The 15,197-nt window shown below is 35.3% G+C and overlaps 1 protein-coding gene across 2 annotated transcripts in view; it reads right to left on the bottom strand.

Annotated features, from left to right (window-relative positions):
* The window catches only part of EFCAB7 (EF-hand calcium binding domain 7), a 58,466-nt gene that overhangs the window by 35,955 nt on the left and 7,314 nt on the right, over nt 1-15,197 (bottom strand). For both annotated transcript variants that reach the window (XM_055403200.2, XM_088835355.1), the window contains exons 3-6: nt 7,764-7,975; nt 7,041-7,127; nt 6,306-6,501; nt 5,713-5,834 (exon numbers count right to left, since the gene is read on the bottom strand). In XM_055403200.2, the coding sequence (XP_055259175.2) occupies nt 5,713-5,834; nt 6,306-6,501; nt 7,041-7,127; nt 7,764-7,975 (617 nt within the window). The remainder of the gene's footprint in view (nt 1-5,712; nt 5,835-6,305; nt 6,502-7,040; nt 7,128-7,763; nt 7,976-15,197) is intronic.

Here is a 15,197-nt window from a genome sequence, read left to right as displayed (position 1 = left end):
AGATCAAACCAGCAAATCCTAAAGGATATCAACCCTGAAAATTTATTGGAAGGACTGACGCCGAAGCTGAAGCTCCAATACTGTGGCCACCTGATACAAAGAGGCGACTCACTGGAAAAGACCCTGATGCTGGGAAAGATTGAGGGCAGAAGAAGGGAATGACAGAGGACAAGATGGTTGGATGACAAGATGTGGCACGTGGGAAACTCGAAGACGAAGAATTTCTTCATGTGCTTATGATATTTCTGGCTGACAGGAGATGTTTTTATAAAATTTGGCTTAAAATTTTAAAAGTTAAAATTTGAGTTAAAATTTTTATTAGAAGTCTTTCCTAAATTCTAATTTTAGAAAAGGTATAGGTAGAAGAGGATTTATAAGTTTCTTTGAAAGACATCAAATATAATACATGGTTAAAAAGGCTAAAAAATGGTACGACAATAGCTATTATAAAATAGAACAAAGCCAAATGCCAAACTATATTAATCAACTAAACTTCAATATGATAATCAGATTATTTTGAATACTAAATAACACCATTAGGAGAATTTGTATCTCTCTTGTTTTAACAGAAGAATTCAAATTCTTTAGATCTATCAGAGTTATTAAACACACACTGCTTATTCAACCCAAAATTTCCTTTAAAACAAATAGACTTTCAATCACACGAAGCTTTTTCTCTAGGACCTATGCTAAAATGTTATAAATTAAAAGAAAAAAAGTATTGACAAAATATCTGGCTCATTCAAATAAATTAATTTGAAAGGATTATAGATTAAGTTGACAGTTTGAGTGTTATGAGAAAAATGAAAGAAGGTTCAGTTTAAAAAATAAAATCTTAGCATGCTAGAGTAAGAAATTCCACGTATAATTTCTGACAATATAAAGCAGAAATAAAACAGTAGCTTGTAATTCTTACACAGGGCATAAGGTGGTGCTATATTCTACCAATTCAAGTAAATTCATATAAAAGGAAAAAATTCATTTGTCATACACAAATATTGTTCCATTCACAATGTATAAGGAAATGCTTAAAAGCATAAATTAAAAATAGTAAAGTTGAAAATTCTAGCTCTCAAAAACTTAAATTTATCAGTAAAATTATATTTTTCCTGGAACACTGTAGAGAATTTAATTTGTTTTGACATACAATTCTGCATTATTAAAGGTTTAGGTGAGGCAGAATTATTAAGCAGTTGGTCTGCCATGTCTGCGTGCATGCTAAGTCGCTTCAGTCATGTCCGATTTTTTTGCAACCCCATGAACGTTAGCCTGCCATGCTCCTCTGTCCATGGATTTTCCAGGCAAGAACACTGGAGTGGGTTGCCAAGTTCTCCTCCAGCGGATCTTCCTGAACAGGCATCAAACCCACATCTCTTATGTCTCCTGCATTGGCAGGTGGGTTCTTTACTACTAGTGCCCCCTGGGAAGCCCTTCATCTGTTATAGACTTGGTCAAAAGAGGAACTTGTATGTCATTATCACCATCATCAACATCACTGTTGTTTCTTATAAAGATACCTTATATTACATTATTAGAAGGCTATTTGCTGTCTGTTAAGAAAAGTAAACAGACTCTACTGAACTTTTTTTGTTATTAAAGAATTATAAACTGTACATACTTAAAAACAAGAGGTTAAATAGATGATTTATAAGGGAAAAATTTGATATGGATTGCCAACCTAATCAACAAGTTGAACTGATCAACATTTTGAAAATGTGAGGCTTTTATAAGAAAATTATTATCTGGCGCTTTCATAAAAATTAAGTTAGACAACCATTTCAAGATTAAAATGTTTATATTTTTCTTGTTTTACATATACAGACATATATAACTTACATGTTATACACATATTGTACTATATATATATATATATGTAAAATGCGCTTCCCTGGTGGCTCAGATGGTAAGGAGTCTGCCTTCAGTGCAGGAGACCTGGGTTTGACCCTGGGTTGGGAAGATCCCCTGGAGAAGGGCATGGCAACTCTCTCCAGTATTTTTGCCTGGAGAATCCCACGGACAGAGAAGCCTGGTGGACTATAGTCTATGGGGTCGCAAAGAGTTGGACACAACTTAGCGACTAAGAACATGGCACACATATGTAAAATATATGTAGGCATTTCTAACTAGGAGTCTGTATATTATACTGCATCTCTGGAATTGAAAATTCATGACTTTCTCTAATTTTAGTCATGACTGTCAACTGAAGCTATTCTCTCAAAGAGAAATTTCTGACATCCCCTGTACATGATAAAATCTAAAGTAAATATTTAGATAGAATTGAAGCCTGAGAAAAGAACAGTGATACAGTACCTATGTATAGCATACAGAAAGTAATACATGTATAGTTCCTGTGAAGGTTATATTTTCCTCCTCCTTGAAGGTTGTAATTCACGTCTTTTATCATTTGTGTGGATTTATGGTTTACAATCTGGCTGATGCGTACCCCATTACAATAATTTTCTAATTTCTGAAAAGATCCTTCTTATCTGTCCCAATTCCATACTTCTCCACTACACATAAAATTGAGGTACTAAACTTTTTAAAAATAGATTTAAAGTACTTGAAGAAAACTTAATAATTCTCTTAGTAATTTATTATACCAATCTCAATTAAAACAAATTATACAATAACTATATTCCTAACCAAGTACTTTTTAGAGTTGTTGTGAAACTTAAGAAACATATACAATTTAAGAAAAATTTAAAAGTAACCTCAAAGTAAAATGCAAGCAAAGAACTAAATTCTGCTGAATAACAAAAGGATCACAGATTTTTTAAAAAAATCATTTCAGCTCATGTAAGAAATATTAGAGAATACAAAACAGTAGGCAATATCAAGATCAGGAAAAGGACAAGAAAATGTCAGGTAAGAAATATGAAAGCTACGAAGTATTTTCAAAAGACATTAAATTTTATATGAAAGTCACAGAATTTACAAGTTGACAGTATGCCTTCTTCATTCAATCATTAAATTCTCCTACTACCTCTCACCTAATTCCTAATACCTAAGTACCTTTCCTTGTTCTTGATGTCATTAGACGCAAAAGTTTAGTCTTCTGTTATACAATCACTATGGCCTACAGATTAATTTTGGCCTTGTCTATTACAGGAGTCCCCAGCCCCCAGGCTGCATGCACAGCAAGAGGTGAGCAGCAGGTGAGGGAGCAAAGTTTCATCTGTGTTTAGAGTTGCTTCCCAGAGCTTGCATTCCTGCCTGAGCTCTGCCTCCTGTCAGATCAGCAGCAGCATGAGATTCTCATAGGAGAGCAAACCCTAACCCAATATCAAGGTAGAATATCCTGAGATAGCCAAAGAATAGAAACAAAGTGCACAATAAATGTAATGCACTTGAATCATCCCGAAACCATTCCCCACCCGCTCTGGTCCATGGAAAAATTGTTTTCCACAAAACGGGTCCCTGATGCCAAAAAGATGGGGGACCACTGGTCTATTAGATCTGTCCCTTCCTGAGTATGTTCAGGTACTACCCTAGACCTAGCTGTCCTCTATCACCCTCTCAATAGTTTCCCTAATTTGAAGTCTCCATACATAATACAATAGTAGAATAACTTTTCTTAAATTATCTTTCATTATGTCATTCCCATATTAAGACCTGCAGTAATTTCTTTGTTCCATAATAATACTGGGCTTCCCTGATAGCTCAGTTGGTAAAGAATCCACCTGCAATGCAGGAGACCCTGGTTCGATTCCTGGGTTGGGAAGATCCGCTGGAGAAAGGATAGGCTACCCTCTCCAGTATTCTTGGGCTCAGCTGGTAAAGAATCCGTCTGTAATGTTATTCCAGTATTCTGGCCTGGAGAATTCCCTGGACGGTATAGTCCATGGGGTCACAAAGGGTCACAAAGACTGAGCACTTCACTTTGGGCTGCCCTGGTGGCTCAGACAGTATAGTATCTGCCTGCAATGCGGGAGACCTGGGTTTGATCCCTGGGTCGGGAAGATCCCCTGGAGAAGGAAATGGCAACCCTCTCCAGTACTCTTGCCTGGAAAATCCCATGGATGGAGGAGCTTGGTAGGCTACAGTCCATGGGGTTGCAAAAACTTCATTTTCTTATAATAATATTAATGACAATATTAAAGTAAAACTATTAATACATCCCTGGCAATGTGATAAATGGTTTATATATGTTAGGTGTTTAAATCTTTCAAAAACACACTAAATATAATTACTTCCAATTTTATAGATAAGGAAACTAAAACTCAGAAGGGCTGCTGACTACCTTATTAAAGGTCACACAGTTATTAAGTGATAAAGATAAAATTTAAACACAGGTCTGTCTATTCTAAGGTTTTAATTAGCACCTTAGAACAGTGCTTGGCACAAAATAGTCATTCAATAAATATTTGTTGTCGTGGGAATTCCCCAGCGGTCCAGTGGTTAAGACTCCATGTTTTCACAGCAGAGGACTTGGGTTCAATTCCTGATCAGGGAACTAAGATCCCACAAGCTGTGTGGCAAGGCATAAATAAATATTTGTTGAATAAATGAATTAATAAATGAAGTAGTATGCTACGCTAACTTGGTATATTGTTAATAATGAAACAGAAATCTTCATTTTTTTACTCAGGGCCTACTAAACTAAAAATAGTTCGCATTGTTACCCTTTTAATGAATATTTGTTGAGCTGAACTAAATTAAAGGAATGGTATTGGTGTGGGCCCAATTAATAACAGCATGAAGCACAGAAAAAGTTGGCCTTAATATAAGCCACATTAATATTTAAATTTTTCTTCATACTGGCTAAAATTATATTTATGTATATAATTATATCAGGTAAACAACAATTATTTAACTAAGTTGATTTCATTAGCATTTAATTTAGTTGCAAAATACAGAAAGCTTCCACTGGTAGAAAATAATATTGTTGGAACACTAAATATTGTGTGTGAACATGTTGGACATGCACACCAAATTGCTTAGGGTGTATAGATTCCTAAACAGTCTGAACAAAATTCCTTTGAGATAATGTTTTAAAATTTTAATATAGAACAAATGTCACTGTCTAGCAATTTAAAGATATAAGGGACTTCAGAGTTCAATAACAAATATAGAGTTGTTATTTGAAACAAAAATGTAGCTCTTGAGAACAATCAGTTCAGTTTTCTAACAGCAGTTATAGTATGTGGTCATAACCATTTTCCCCCCTTTTACAGAGGTCCCTAGGTACACATTTTTAATGTATCCTAGCAGTTTCCAGTTAATGTTTTATATTTCTGTAGCTATTATTTTCTGTTGAAAGAAAACTAGTAAAGGTTGAGTCTAGAAAGGGAAAACAAAGGAAGAAGATCAATATTAACACTCTACAAATATTGACTTAGCAAAGTGACTTTGCTGTCTTTCTCTCAAAGGAACTTGATATTGAATGAATGATTTATTTATAAGAAGCACCTATTAAAAGTATTTGTTAAAACCAAAAAACTGCTTGGCAAAGTACATAATTGCATAATCTCTTCATCAAGTTCAAAAACTGAAGAATCGTTATTTTTAAACTGAAGTCCTTTTAATATTCCTATTCATCATTAAACTTATTAGAACTGGCTTAAAGGTAGAAATGCTGCGATCCCCAAAAATCCTCAAAGAATTACTTCATAAACTTTACCTATTCTCTGTAAACACTAAATAGTAATTAATAAATTTAATGTCAAATTTGTTTTCAGAAAAAGTTGTATCCATTCATTTAAAATACTATACCTTTATTGAGTGTGGCTCAATTAACTTTGAGTTTTGATTACTATCAGCACCCATGGTAATTGTGAAGGAAACAGATGTTTTGAACTGTCTAGCTGTTGCCAGTGAAGAATTCCTGGTGTCACCTGTAAGAAGTAACAGTTATTTAGTCTTGCATTATAAAAAGCTGTCAATAAGAAGTCTGTTTCTAAACACAGTGTAGTATGAAAGGACTATGTATTAATTTCATTCTCTTTGTTCTTCCTATTGAAATAAACACAAAAGATTTTATACTTATAAGGCTTTAATGGCTCCTTATGATTTTAATTTATGGTCTACTAATAAGATTTATTTAATTTAGTATTTATGACCTACTAATAAGATTCTTTATTTAAATATGTCATCTTTTGGCCTGAAATTTTAGTTTTAATAAAACATAATGAGCATAGCCAAGACAAGTTCCATAATAAAATTTTACTTTACTAGATTTTTATAGTTAAGTGAGTCTAGAAACAGTAGCTATCAAAAGGTGGGTTTTCATTTATCACTGACAAGCTAAGACAGAAGGAAAAATTTATCTGACTATGATCCTTAATTCTTAACAGAAAAGTAAATACCTCTATTTGAGATTGATTCCTGATCAGGTTTTCTTATGATTCTAGGTGAAGCTTTTGGTACTGGTGATGGGTCCCTTTCAGGGGTCCCTTCCATGTGGCTTCCAAACTGTTGACGCCTCAGTTTACTGTCAACCTCCAATTTTTCTAGAGTAGTTTTGAGACACTGTTCATTGGTTGCCATATATAATTTACAAAACTACAGGAAACAAAAAAGTATTCCAGTGGATAAAACATTCAATCATACATTTGGGAGGAGGAAATGTACATGAGTAGGCAAGACTGATAGATGGAATATATTTCCTATTGAACTAGGTTACTCATTTTATTTTCTTGAATCAGACTGACCACCCTCAAGTGCCCTAGTGAAGTGCAGCCATAATTCAATGAGGAGGCCATACCCTGAATGAAAATAAAATGTTACACAAAGAGAGGTGATTTATTATTATTTTTTTACAAGACATTTGTAGACTTGTATTTGTTCTAAATAATTTTTATGATTCTTCCACTCCCAAAAAGGTATAATTCAGAAAAGAGTGTGTGTTTGTGTATGCACATGCATGTATTTTAACTTGATATTATTATTTTTAATGTAGTCATCAGATTACAATTGGACTTGAGAGACTAAATTTCAAGTAAATTTAGTACATATATATATCACTGTCAATATTTAAATATCTCTTTAAAAATACCTCTTCTATCCAGTAAGCAAATTTATGTCAGAATGAGCTTATGTACCTTGATATAGTCAAATTTGCCATCTGCATTTACATCAGCCAAATTTATTATGGCATTTACTTCTTCTCGAGTCATCTTCTCACCCTTCTGGAAGAAAAAAGTATTTAAAGCAACATGACGATGACTTTGTCATGTATGGGGAGAATGGAAATTTTAATCTTTTCTGTAAGTAAGTTTGAGTACATGTTTCATTAAAAATCTCAGAATGAGTATAATGTCAAGCAAGAATGAACCTGTTACATAAAATAAAATTTCACAATTTTATTAAATTTTATGGAAGTGTATAAAAACTGAATTTCAGTTTACTAAATTTCAAATATATATATATCATAGATTCAGTAATAACTACTATTAAATTTAGAGTAAGAATACTTTCTCATGTTGTACCAAGAAACAGAATGGTTTCTGAATCTCATTTATACTTTAATTCTCTTTTACTTATCACATACGAACTTATCACTAATTTACAAATCGTTCTGGCAGGAAAGAGTTGCAAAGGAACACAAGAGGATGACAACATAGGCTCAGTTTTATACTTTCTCTTTTTTTCAAAAAGCATGCTTCATACAGAAGGATCCTTAAGTACTTTACAAACAATATATAAGTGATTCATTTCACCTGCCAGTGAAACAGTTATTTCTCATGTGGATTTTGGTAGCCAAAGCTAGATTCCAAGTTGTTTTGCAAAATAGGCATATTATAAAACTGTTTGACAGATCTTACCTTTGTTAGAAGTTTATAAAGATCAGTGTGTAAAATAGAGCCATTATCATTTACATCTAATTGCTTAAATGATTTTAACAATTCTGCTTTTGAGGTTGGTTTTTCCTTTCTTAAAATTATACAAAAATCATCAAAATTCAGTTTGGCAGTTTGAGGAGTCCAATACTTATTAATGGTCTTTTGGGATGGATTTCTTCCTGCGTGCTGAAGAGCTGCCCAATAAAACAAGCATTATTTGTTACAGTAACATCTGGAATTAGTATTTTAAGTGTATTTTTTCTTTAAATCATTATACACTATAATGTTATATAAAAGTACACGCATACCAATATATTACCTTTGGTGTTGATAATCTAGTGAAATCAATGTATGTCTGACTTTCAAATATGAAAATATACATATGTTATTATACCAGCTACAAATTCTCAATGTGTTAATGCCAGAATTAAATAGGTTCTTCCCATTTTGACATTGTTCCCAACTTACATAGTTTAATTAATTGATAATATCTGATTTACCTCATAAAAATGCCTGGAAGAAAAAAACAGATTAAAAACAACCATTCACTTAATTGTTTTGAGGATATAAGAATAAAGAAAATGCATAAATTATTATTTTTTTGGTTCAACAAATATCTTAATTATGAGGGAATCATCAGTTTGAGAATATTACTGTCAATGTCACGATGTCTAAAATGTTCATCATTGTTGTTCAATCACTAAGTCACATCCAGCTCTTTGTAGCACTATGGACAGCAGCACACCAGGCCTCCCTGTCCTTCACTATCTCCTGGAGCTTTCCCGAGTTCATGTCCATTGAATTGGTGATGCTATCCAAACATCTCATCTTCTGCCACTCTCTTCTCTTTTTGCCTTCAATCTTTCCCAGCATAAGGGTCTTTTCCAATGAGTCAGCTCTTCGCATCAGGTGGCCAACCTATTGGAGCTTCCGCTTCAGCATCAGTCCTCCCAAAGCATATTCACGGTTGATTTCCTCTAGGATTGACTGGTTTGCTCTCCTTGCAGTCCAAGGGACTCTCAAGAGTCTTCTCCAACACCACAGTTCAAATGAAAGTATCAATTCTTAAGCACTCAGCTTTCTTTAAGGTCCAACTCTCACATCTGTACATGACTACTGGAAAGACTACAGCTTTGACTGTATGGACATGTCGGCAAAGTGATATCTGCTTTTTAATATGCTGTCTAGGTTTGCCACAGCTTTCAAGAAGCAAGAGTCTTCTAATTTCATGGCTGCAGTCACCATCCACAGTGATTTTGGAGCCCAGAAAAATAAAGTCTGTCACTGTTTCCACTGTTTCCCCATCTATTTGCCATGAAGTGATGGGACTGGATGCCATGATCTTTGTTTTTTGAATGTTGAGTTTTAAGCCAGCTTTTCCACTCTCCTCTTTCACCCTCATCAAGAGGCTCTTTAGTTCCTCTTCACTTTCTGCCATTATGGTGGTACCATCTGCATATTTGAGGTTATTGATATTTCTCCCGGCAATCCTGATTCCAGCTTGAATTTCCTCCAGCCCGGCAATTCACATGATGTACCCTGCATAAAAGTTAAACAGGAGAGTGACAATATACAGCCTTATTGTACTTTTTTCTGAATTTTAAACCAGTCAGTTATTTTACATAAGGTTCTGTTACTGCTTGACTTGCATACAGATTTCTCAAGGGCAGGTAAGATGGTCTGGTATTCCCATCTTCACACAAAGGTTTCCGTGTACTCAAATAAACAGAAGTAGGTGTTTTTCTGGAATTCCCTTGCTTTCTCTATAATCCAACAGATATTGGCAATTTGCTCTTTGGTTACTTTGCCTTTTCTAAACCTTGCTTGTACATCTTGAAGTTTTCCATTCAAGTACTGCTGAAGTAGCTTGAAGGATTTTGAAAATAACCTTACCAGCATGGGAAGTGAACGTGATTATTTGATAGTCTGAACATTCTTTAGCACTGCCCTTCTTTGGAATTGGGATGAAAACTGACCTTTTCCAGTCTTGTGGCCACTGCCAAGTTTTCCAAGTTTGCTGACACATTGAGTGCAACACTTTAACAGAATCATCTTTCAGGATTTTAAACAGTTCAGCTGGAATTCCATCAACTCTACTAGCTTTGTTGGTAGTAATCTTCCCAAGGCACACTTGATTTAAGACTCCAGGATGTCTGACTGTAGGTGAGTGACCAATCCATCATGGTTATGGTGGGTCATTAAGACCTTTTTTGCACAGTTCTGTGTATTCTCACCACCTCTTCTTAACCTGGTCTGCCTCTGTTAGGTCCTTTAGGTTTCTGTTCTTTATCATGCCCCTCCCTGCACGAAATGCTCCTTTGAGATTTCCAATTTTCTTGAAGAGATCTCTAGTTTTTCCCGTTCTATTATTTTCCTCTGTTTCTTTGCACTGTTCATTTAAGAAGCCCTTCTTATCTCTCCTTGCTATTCTCTGGAATTCTGCATTCAGTTGGGTATACCTTCCCCTTTCTCCTTTGCGTTTCACTTCTCTTCTTGCCCCAGCCATTTCCTCAAACACTTTGCCTTCTTACATTTCTTTGGGATGGTTTTGGTCACTGCCTCCTGTACAATGTTACAAACCTCCGTCCATAGTTCTTTATGCACTCTGTCTACCAGATCTAACCCCTTGAATCTATTCACCACCTCTACTGTATAAGTGATTTGATTTAGGTCATACCTGAAGGACCCAGTGGTTTTCCTCACTTTCTTTAGTTTAAGCCTGAATTTTGCTTATAAGGAGCTGATGATTTGAGACACAGTCAGCTCCAGGTCTTGTTTTTGCTAACTGTATAGAGCTTCCCATCTTTGGCTGCAAAGAATGTAACTGATATGATGTTGGTATTGACCATTTGGTAGTGTCCATGTGTAGAGTTGTCTCTTGTGTTGTTGGAAAAGGGAGTTTTTTCTGTCCAGCTCTGTGAAAATGGATGTACAACTCTTTTCCACAAGTGGCAGCTCAAATGCTTGTTGCTATCTTCAATAATAAAATACTTTTTAAATGTACTATTAAGTTGTTTAAAAGAACAACTTTCTCAGAATAAAATTATGCCAAAAATATGTACTAATTAGACATTCCCATATCTAAGAAATAGGTAAAATTTAGTAAATACTAATCCAACTTTAGTCTTTAGTTTTAGAATTGGAGCTCACTATTAAGTCCAATAACAATGAAAAGGAGAAGGGAGTGGCAGAGGATGAGATGGTTAGATAGCATCACCAACTCAATGGACATGAATCTGAGCAAACTCCAGGAGAAAGCAGAAGACAGAGGAACCTGGCCTGCTGCAGTCCACGAGGCCCCAAAGAGCTGTACACAACTTAGCTACTGAACAACAACAATGGCAACAAACAGTGAAGAAACTGTGTAACTTGAGGTTAAAGGTTTACACCGAAATCCTGACCTTTTGCCAGGGTTTATTTTAAGCTTTGACATGAGTTTATAATACCTATATTACTGGTAAGTTGAGTGGGGGGACAAAAAGAAACTTTGGGGAAAGTAAAAGAAACTGCTTTATCCTATTTTGAAATGGAATGTCAAAGCACATGGTATGTACATAAGAAACGGACGGATACCAGTGAAAAGCACAATAGTTAAGAAAGAGACATCACTGGTTCACAAAACCAGTTTTTAAAAATCTAGATTATCTGAAAGCTATCACTGCAATTTTACAAAGAATATTTTACAGTATTCTGAAAAGGTAAGCATTGCATTATTATCCTTCACAGGAGAATTCTATCAAACATTTAGAGAAGAGCTAATGCCTATCCTTCTAAAATTCTTTCAAAGAATTGCAGAGGAAGGAACACTTCCAAACTCAGTCTACAAGGCCACCATCACCCTGATACCAAACCCAGACAAAAACAACACAGAAAAAGAAAACTACAGGCCAATATCACTGATGAACATAGATGCAAAAATCCTCAACAAAAGTTTAGCTAACAGAATTCAGCAACACAACAAAAGCTCATACACCATGATCAAGTTGGGTTTATTCCAGGGATGCAAGGATTCTTCAATATATGCAAATCAATCAATGTGATACACCATATTAACAAAATGAAAGATAAAAAACATATGATAATCTCAATAGATGCAGAAAAAGCCTTTGACAAAATTCAGCACCCATTTATGATTAAAACTCTTCAAAAAATGGGCATAGAAGGAACCTACCTCCATACAGTAAAGGCCATATATGATAAGCCTAACAGCAAACATTATTCTCAATGGTAAAAAACTGAAAGCATCCCCTCTAAGATCAGGAACAAGACAAGAGCGTCCACTTTCACCACTATTATTCAACATAGTTCTGGAAGTCTTAGCTACAGCAATCAGAGAAGAAAAAGAAATAAAAGGAATCCAGATCAGAGAAGAAGTAGTAAAGCCCTCACTGTTTGCAGATGACATGATATTGTACATAGAAAATCCTAAAGATAGTATCAGAAAACTACTAGGGCTAATCAGTGAATTTAGCAAAGTTGCAAGATACAAAATCAAGTCACAGATATCACTTGCATTTCTATATACTAATAATGAAAAATCAGAAAGAGAAATAAGGAATCAATCCCATCCAACATTGCAACAAAAAGAATAAAATATCTAGGAATAAACTTACCTAAGGAGACAAGAGAACTGTACACAGAAAATTATAAGACACTAATGAAAGAAAACAAAGACAACATAAACAGATGGAGAGATAGTCCATGTTTCTGGGTAGGAAGAATCAATACTGTGAAAATGACCCTACTCCCAAATGCAATCTACAGATTCAGTGTGATCCCTATCAAATTACCAATGGCATTTTTCACAGAACTAGAATAAAAAATTTCACAATTCATATGGAAATAAAAAAGACCCCAAAGAGCCAAAGCAGTCTTAAGAAAGAAGAATGGATCTGGAGGAATCAACCTTCCTGACTTAAGATTACACTACAAAGCTACAGTTGTCAAGACGGTATGGTACTTGCAGAAAAACAGAAATATAGACCAATGGAACAAGATAGAAAGCCCAGAAATAAAAAATAAACCCATGCACCTATGGGTACCTTATTTTTGATGGCAAGAATATACAATGGGGCAAAGACAGCCTCTTCAATAAATGGTGCTGGGAAAACTGGACAGCTACATGTAAAAGAATGAAATTAGAACACTTCCTAACACCACACACAAAGATAAACTCAAGTGGATTAAACACCTAAATGTAAGACCAGAAACTATAAAACTCTTAGAGGAAAACATAGGCAGAACACTCGATGACATAAATCAAAGCAAGATCATCTATGACACCCCTCCTACAGTAATGAAAATAAAAGCAAAATTAAACAAGTGGGACCTGATTAAACTTAAAAGCTTTTGCACAGCAAAGGAAACTATAAGCAAGGTGAAAAGACAACCCTCAGAATGGGAGAAAATAATTGCAAATGAAACAACTGACAAAGGATTACTTTCCATAATACACAAGTAGCTCATACAACTTAACACCATAAAAACAACACAATCAAGAAGTGGGAAAAAGACCTAAACAGACATTTCTCCAAAGACGACATACAGATGGCTAACAAACATATGAAAAGATGCTCAACATCTCCCATTATTAGAGAAATGCAAATCAAAACTACAATTAGGTATCACCTCACACCAGTCAAAATGGCCCCCATCAAAAAGTTTACAAACAATAAATGCTGGGGAGGGTGTGGAGAAAAGACCTGTTGCACTGTTGGTGGGAATGTAAATTGATACAGCCAGTATGGAAGACGATATGGAGATTCCTTAAAAAGCTAGGAATAAAACCACCACATGACCCAGCAATCCCACTCCTAGGCATATACCCTGAAGAAACCAAAACTGAAAAAGACACATGTATCCCATTATTCATTGCAGCACTATTTACAATAGGTAGAACAAGGAGCAATCTAGATGTCTATCAACAGATGAATGGATAAAGAAGTTGTGGTACATATACACAATGGAATATTGTTGCTGCTGCTGCTAAGTCATTTCAGTCGTGTCCGAGTCTGTGTGACCCCATAGACGGAAGCCCACCAGGCTCCCCCGTCCCTGGGATTCTCCAGGCAAGAATACTGGAGTGGGTTGCCATTTCCTTCTCCAATGTGTGAAAGTGAAAAGTGAAAGTGAAGTCACTCAGTCATGTCCGACCCTTGGCGACCCCACGGACTGCAGCCTACCAGGCTCCTCCATCCATGGGATTTTCTAGGCAAGAGTACTGGAGTGGCTTGCCATTGCCTTCTCCACAATGGAATATTACTCAGCCATAAAAAAGAATGCATCTGAGTCAGTTCTAATGAGGTGGACAAATCAAGAACCTATTATATAGAGTGAAGTAAGTCAGAAGGAAAGATAAATATTGTATTCTAATGCATATATAGGAGAAGGAAATGGCAACCCACTCCAGTATTCTTGCCTAGAGAATTCCGTGGACAGAGAAGGCTGATGGGCTGCTGTCCATGGGGTCGCACAGAGTCGGACACGATTGAAGAGACTTAGCAGCAGCAGCAGCAAAGCATATATACACAATCTACAAAAATGGTACTGAAGAATTTATTTACAGGGCAGCAGTGGAGAAACAGACATAGAGAACAGACTTATGGACGTGGGGAGAGGGGAGGAGAGGGTGAGGTGGATGGAGAGAGTAACATGGAAACTTACATTACCATGTGTAAAATAGACAGCCAACAGGAATCTGCTGTATGGCACAGGAAACTCAAACAGGGGCTCAACCTAGAGGGGTGGGCTGGGGAGGAAGATAGGAGGGAGGTTCAAAAGGGAGGGGATATATGTATACCTATGGCTGATTCATGCTGAGGTTCAACAGAAAACAACAAAATTCTGTAAAGCAATTTCCCTTCAATTAAAAAAATCAATAATTTTTTTTTAAAAAGCACTTATTAGAGGGAAATTCATGTGAGGGAAGCAATATAATCTTCCTCACAAAACAAGAAAAATCTCAAATAAATAACCTAACCTACCACTTAAAAGAAATAGAAAAAGAAGAACAAACAATATCTAAAGTCAGCAAAAAGAAGAAAGTAATAGAGATCAGAAAGGAAATAAAATAGAGATTTAAAAAAAAATAGAAAAAGTAAAACAAAACAAAACAAAATCTGGTTCTTTGAATGGATAAACAAGATTGACAAACCTCTGGCCAGGCTCACCAAGATGAAGAGAGAACACTAATAAATAGAATTAGAAATGAAAAAAAGAGACATAACTGAAACCTCACCATAAGGGAATAATCATATGAAAACAAATTTGACAATCAAAAAGAAATGGACAAGTTTCTTGTCCTAGACACCTGTATGTTTACTAGAAACAGCCACCAAAATTGAACCACAAGGAAATAGATTTTTAAAAAAAGAAGAAATATATAATTTGAACAATTTGAAAAGATGGATCATTAGA

This window comes from Moschus berezovskii, chromosome 4, assembly GCF_049115385.1.
Source record: "Moschus berezovskii isolate FMDL1 chromosome 4, NW_MosBer_1.0, whole genome shotgun sequence".
Classification (NCBI taxonomy): Eukaryota; Metazoa; Chordata; class Mammalia; order Artiodactyla; family Moschidae; genus Moschus; species Moschus berezovskii.
Note: the sequence above shows the minus strand (reverse complement) of the source record. Positions and strands in the feature narration are given on the sequence as shown.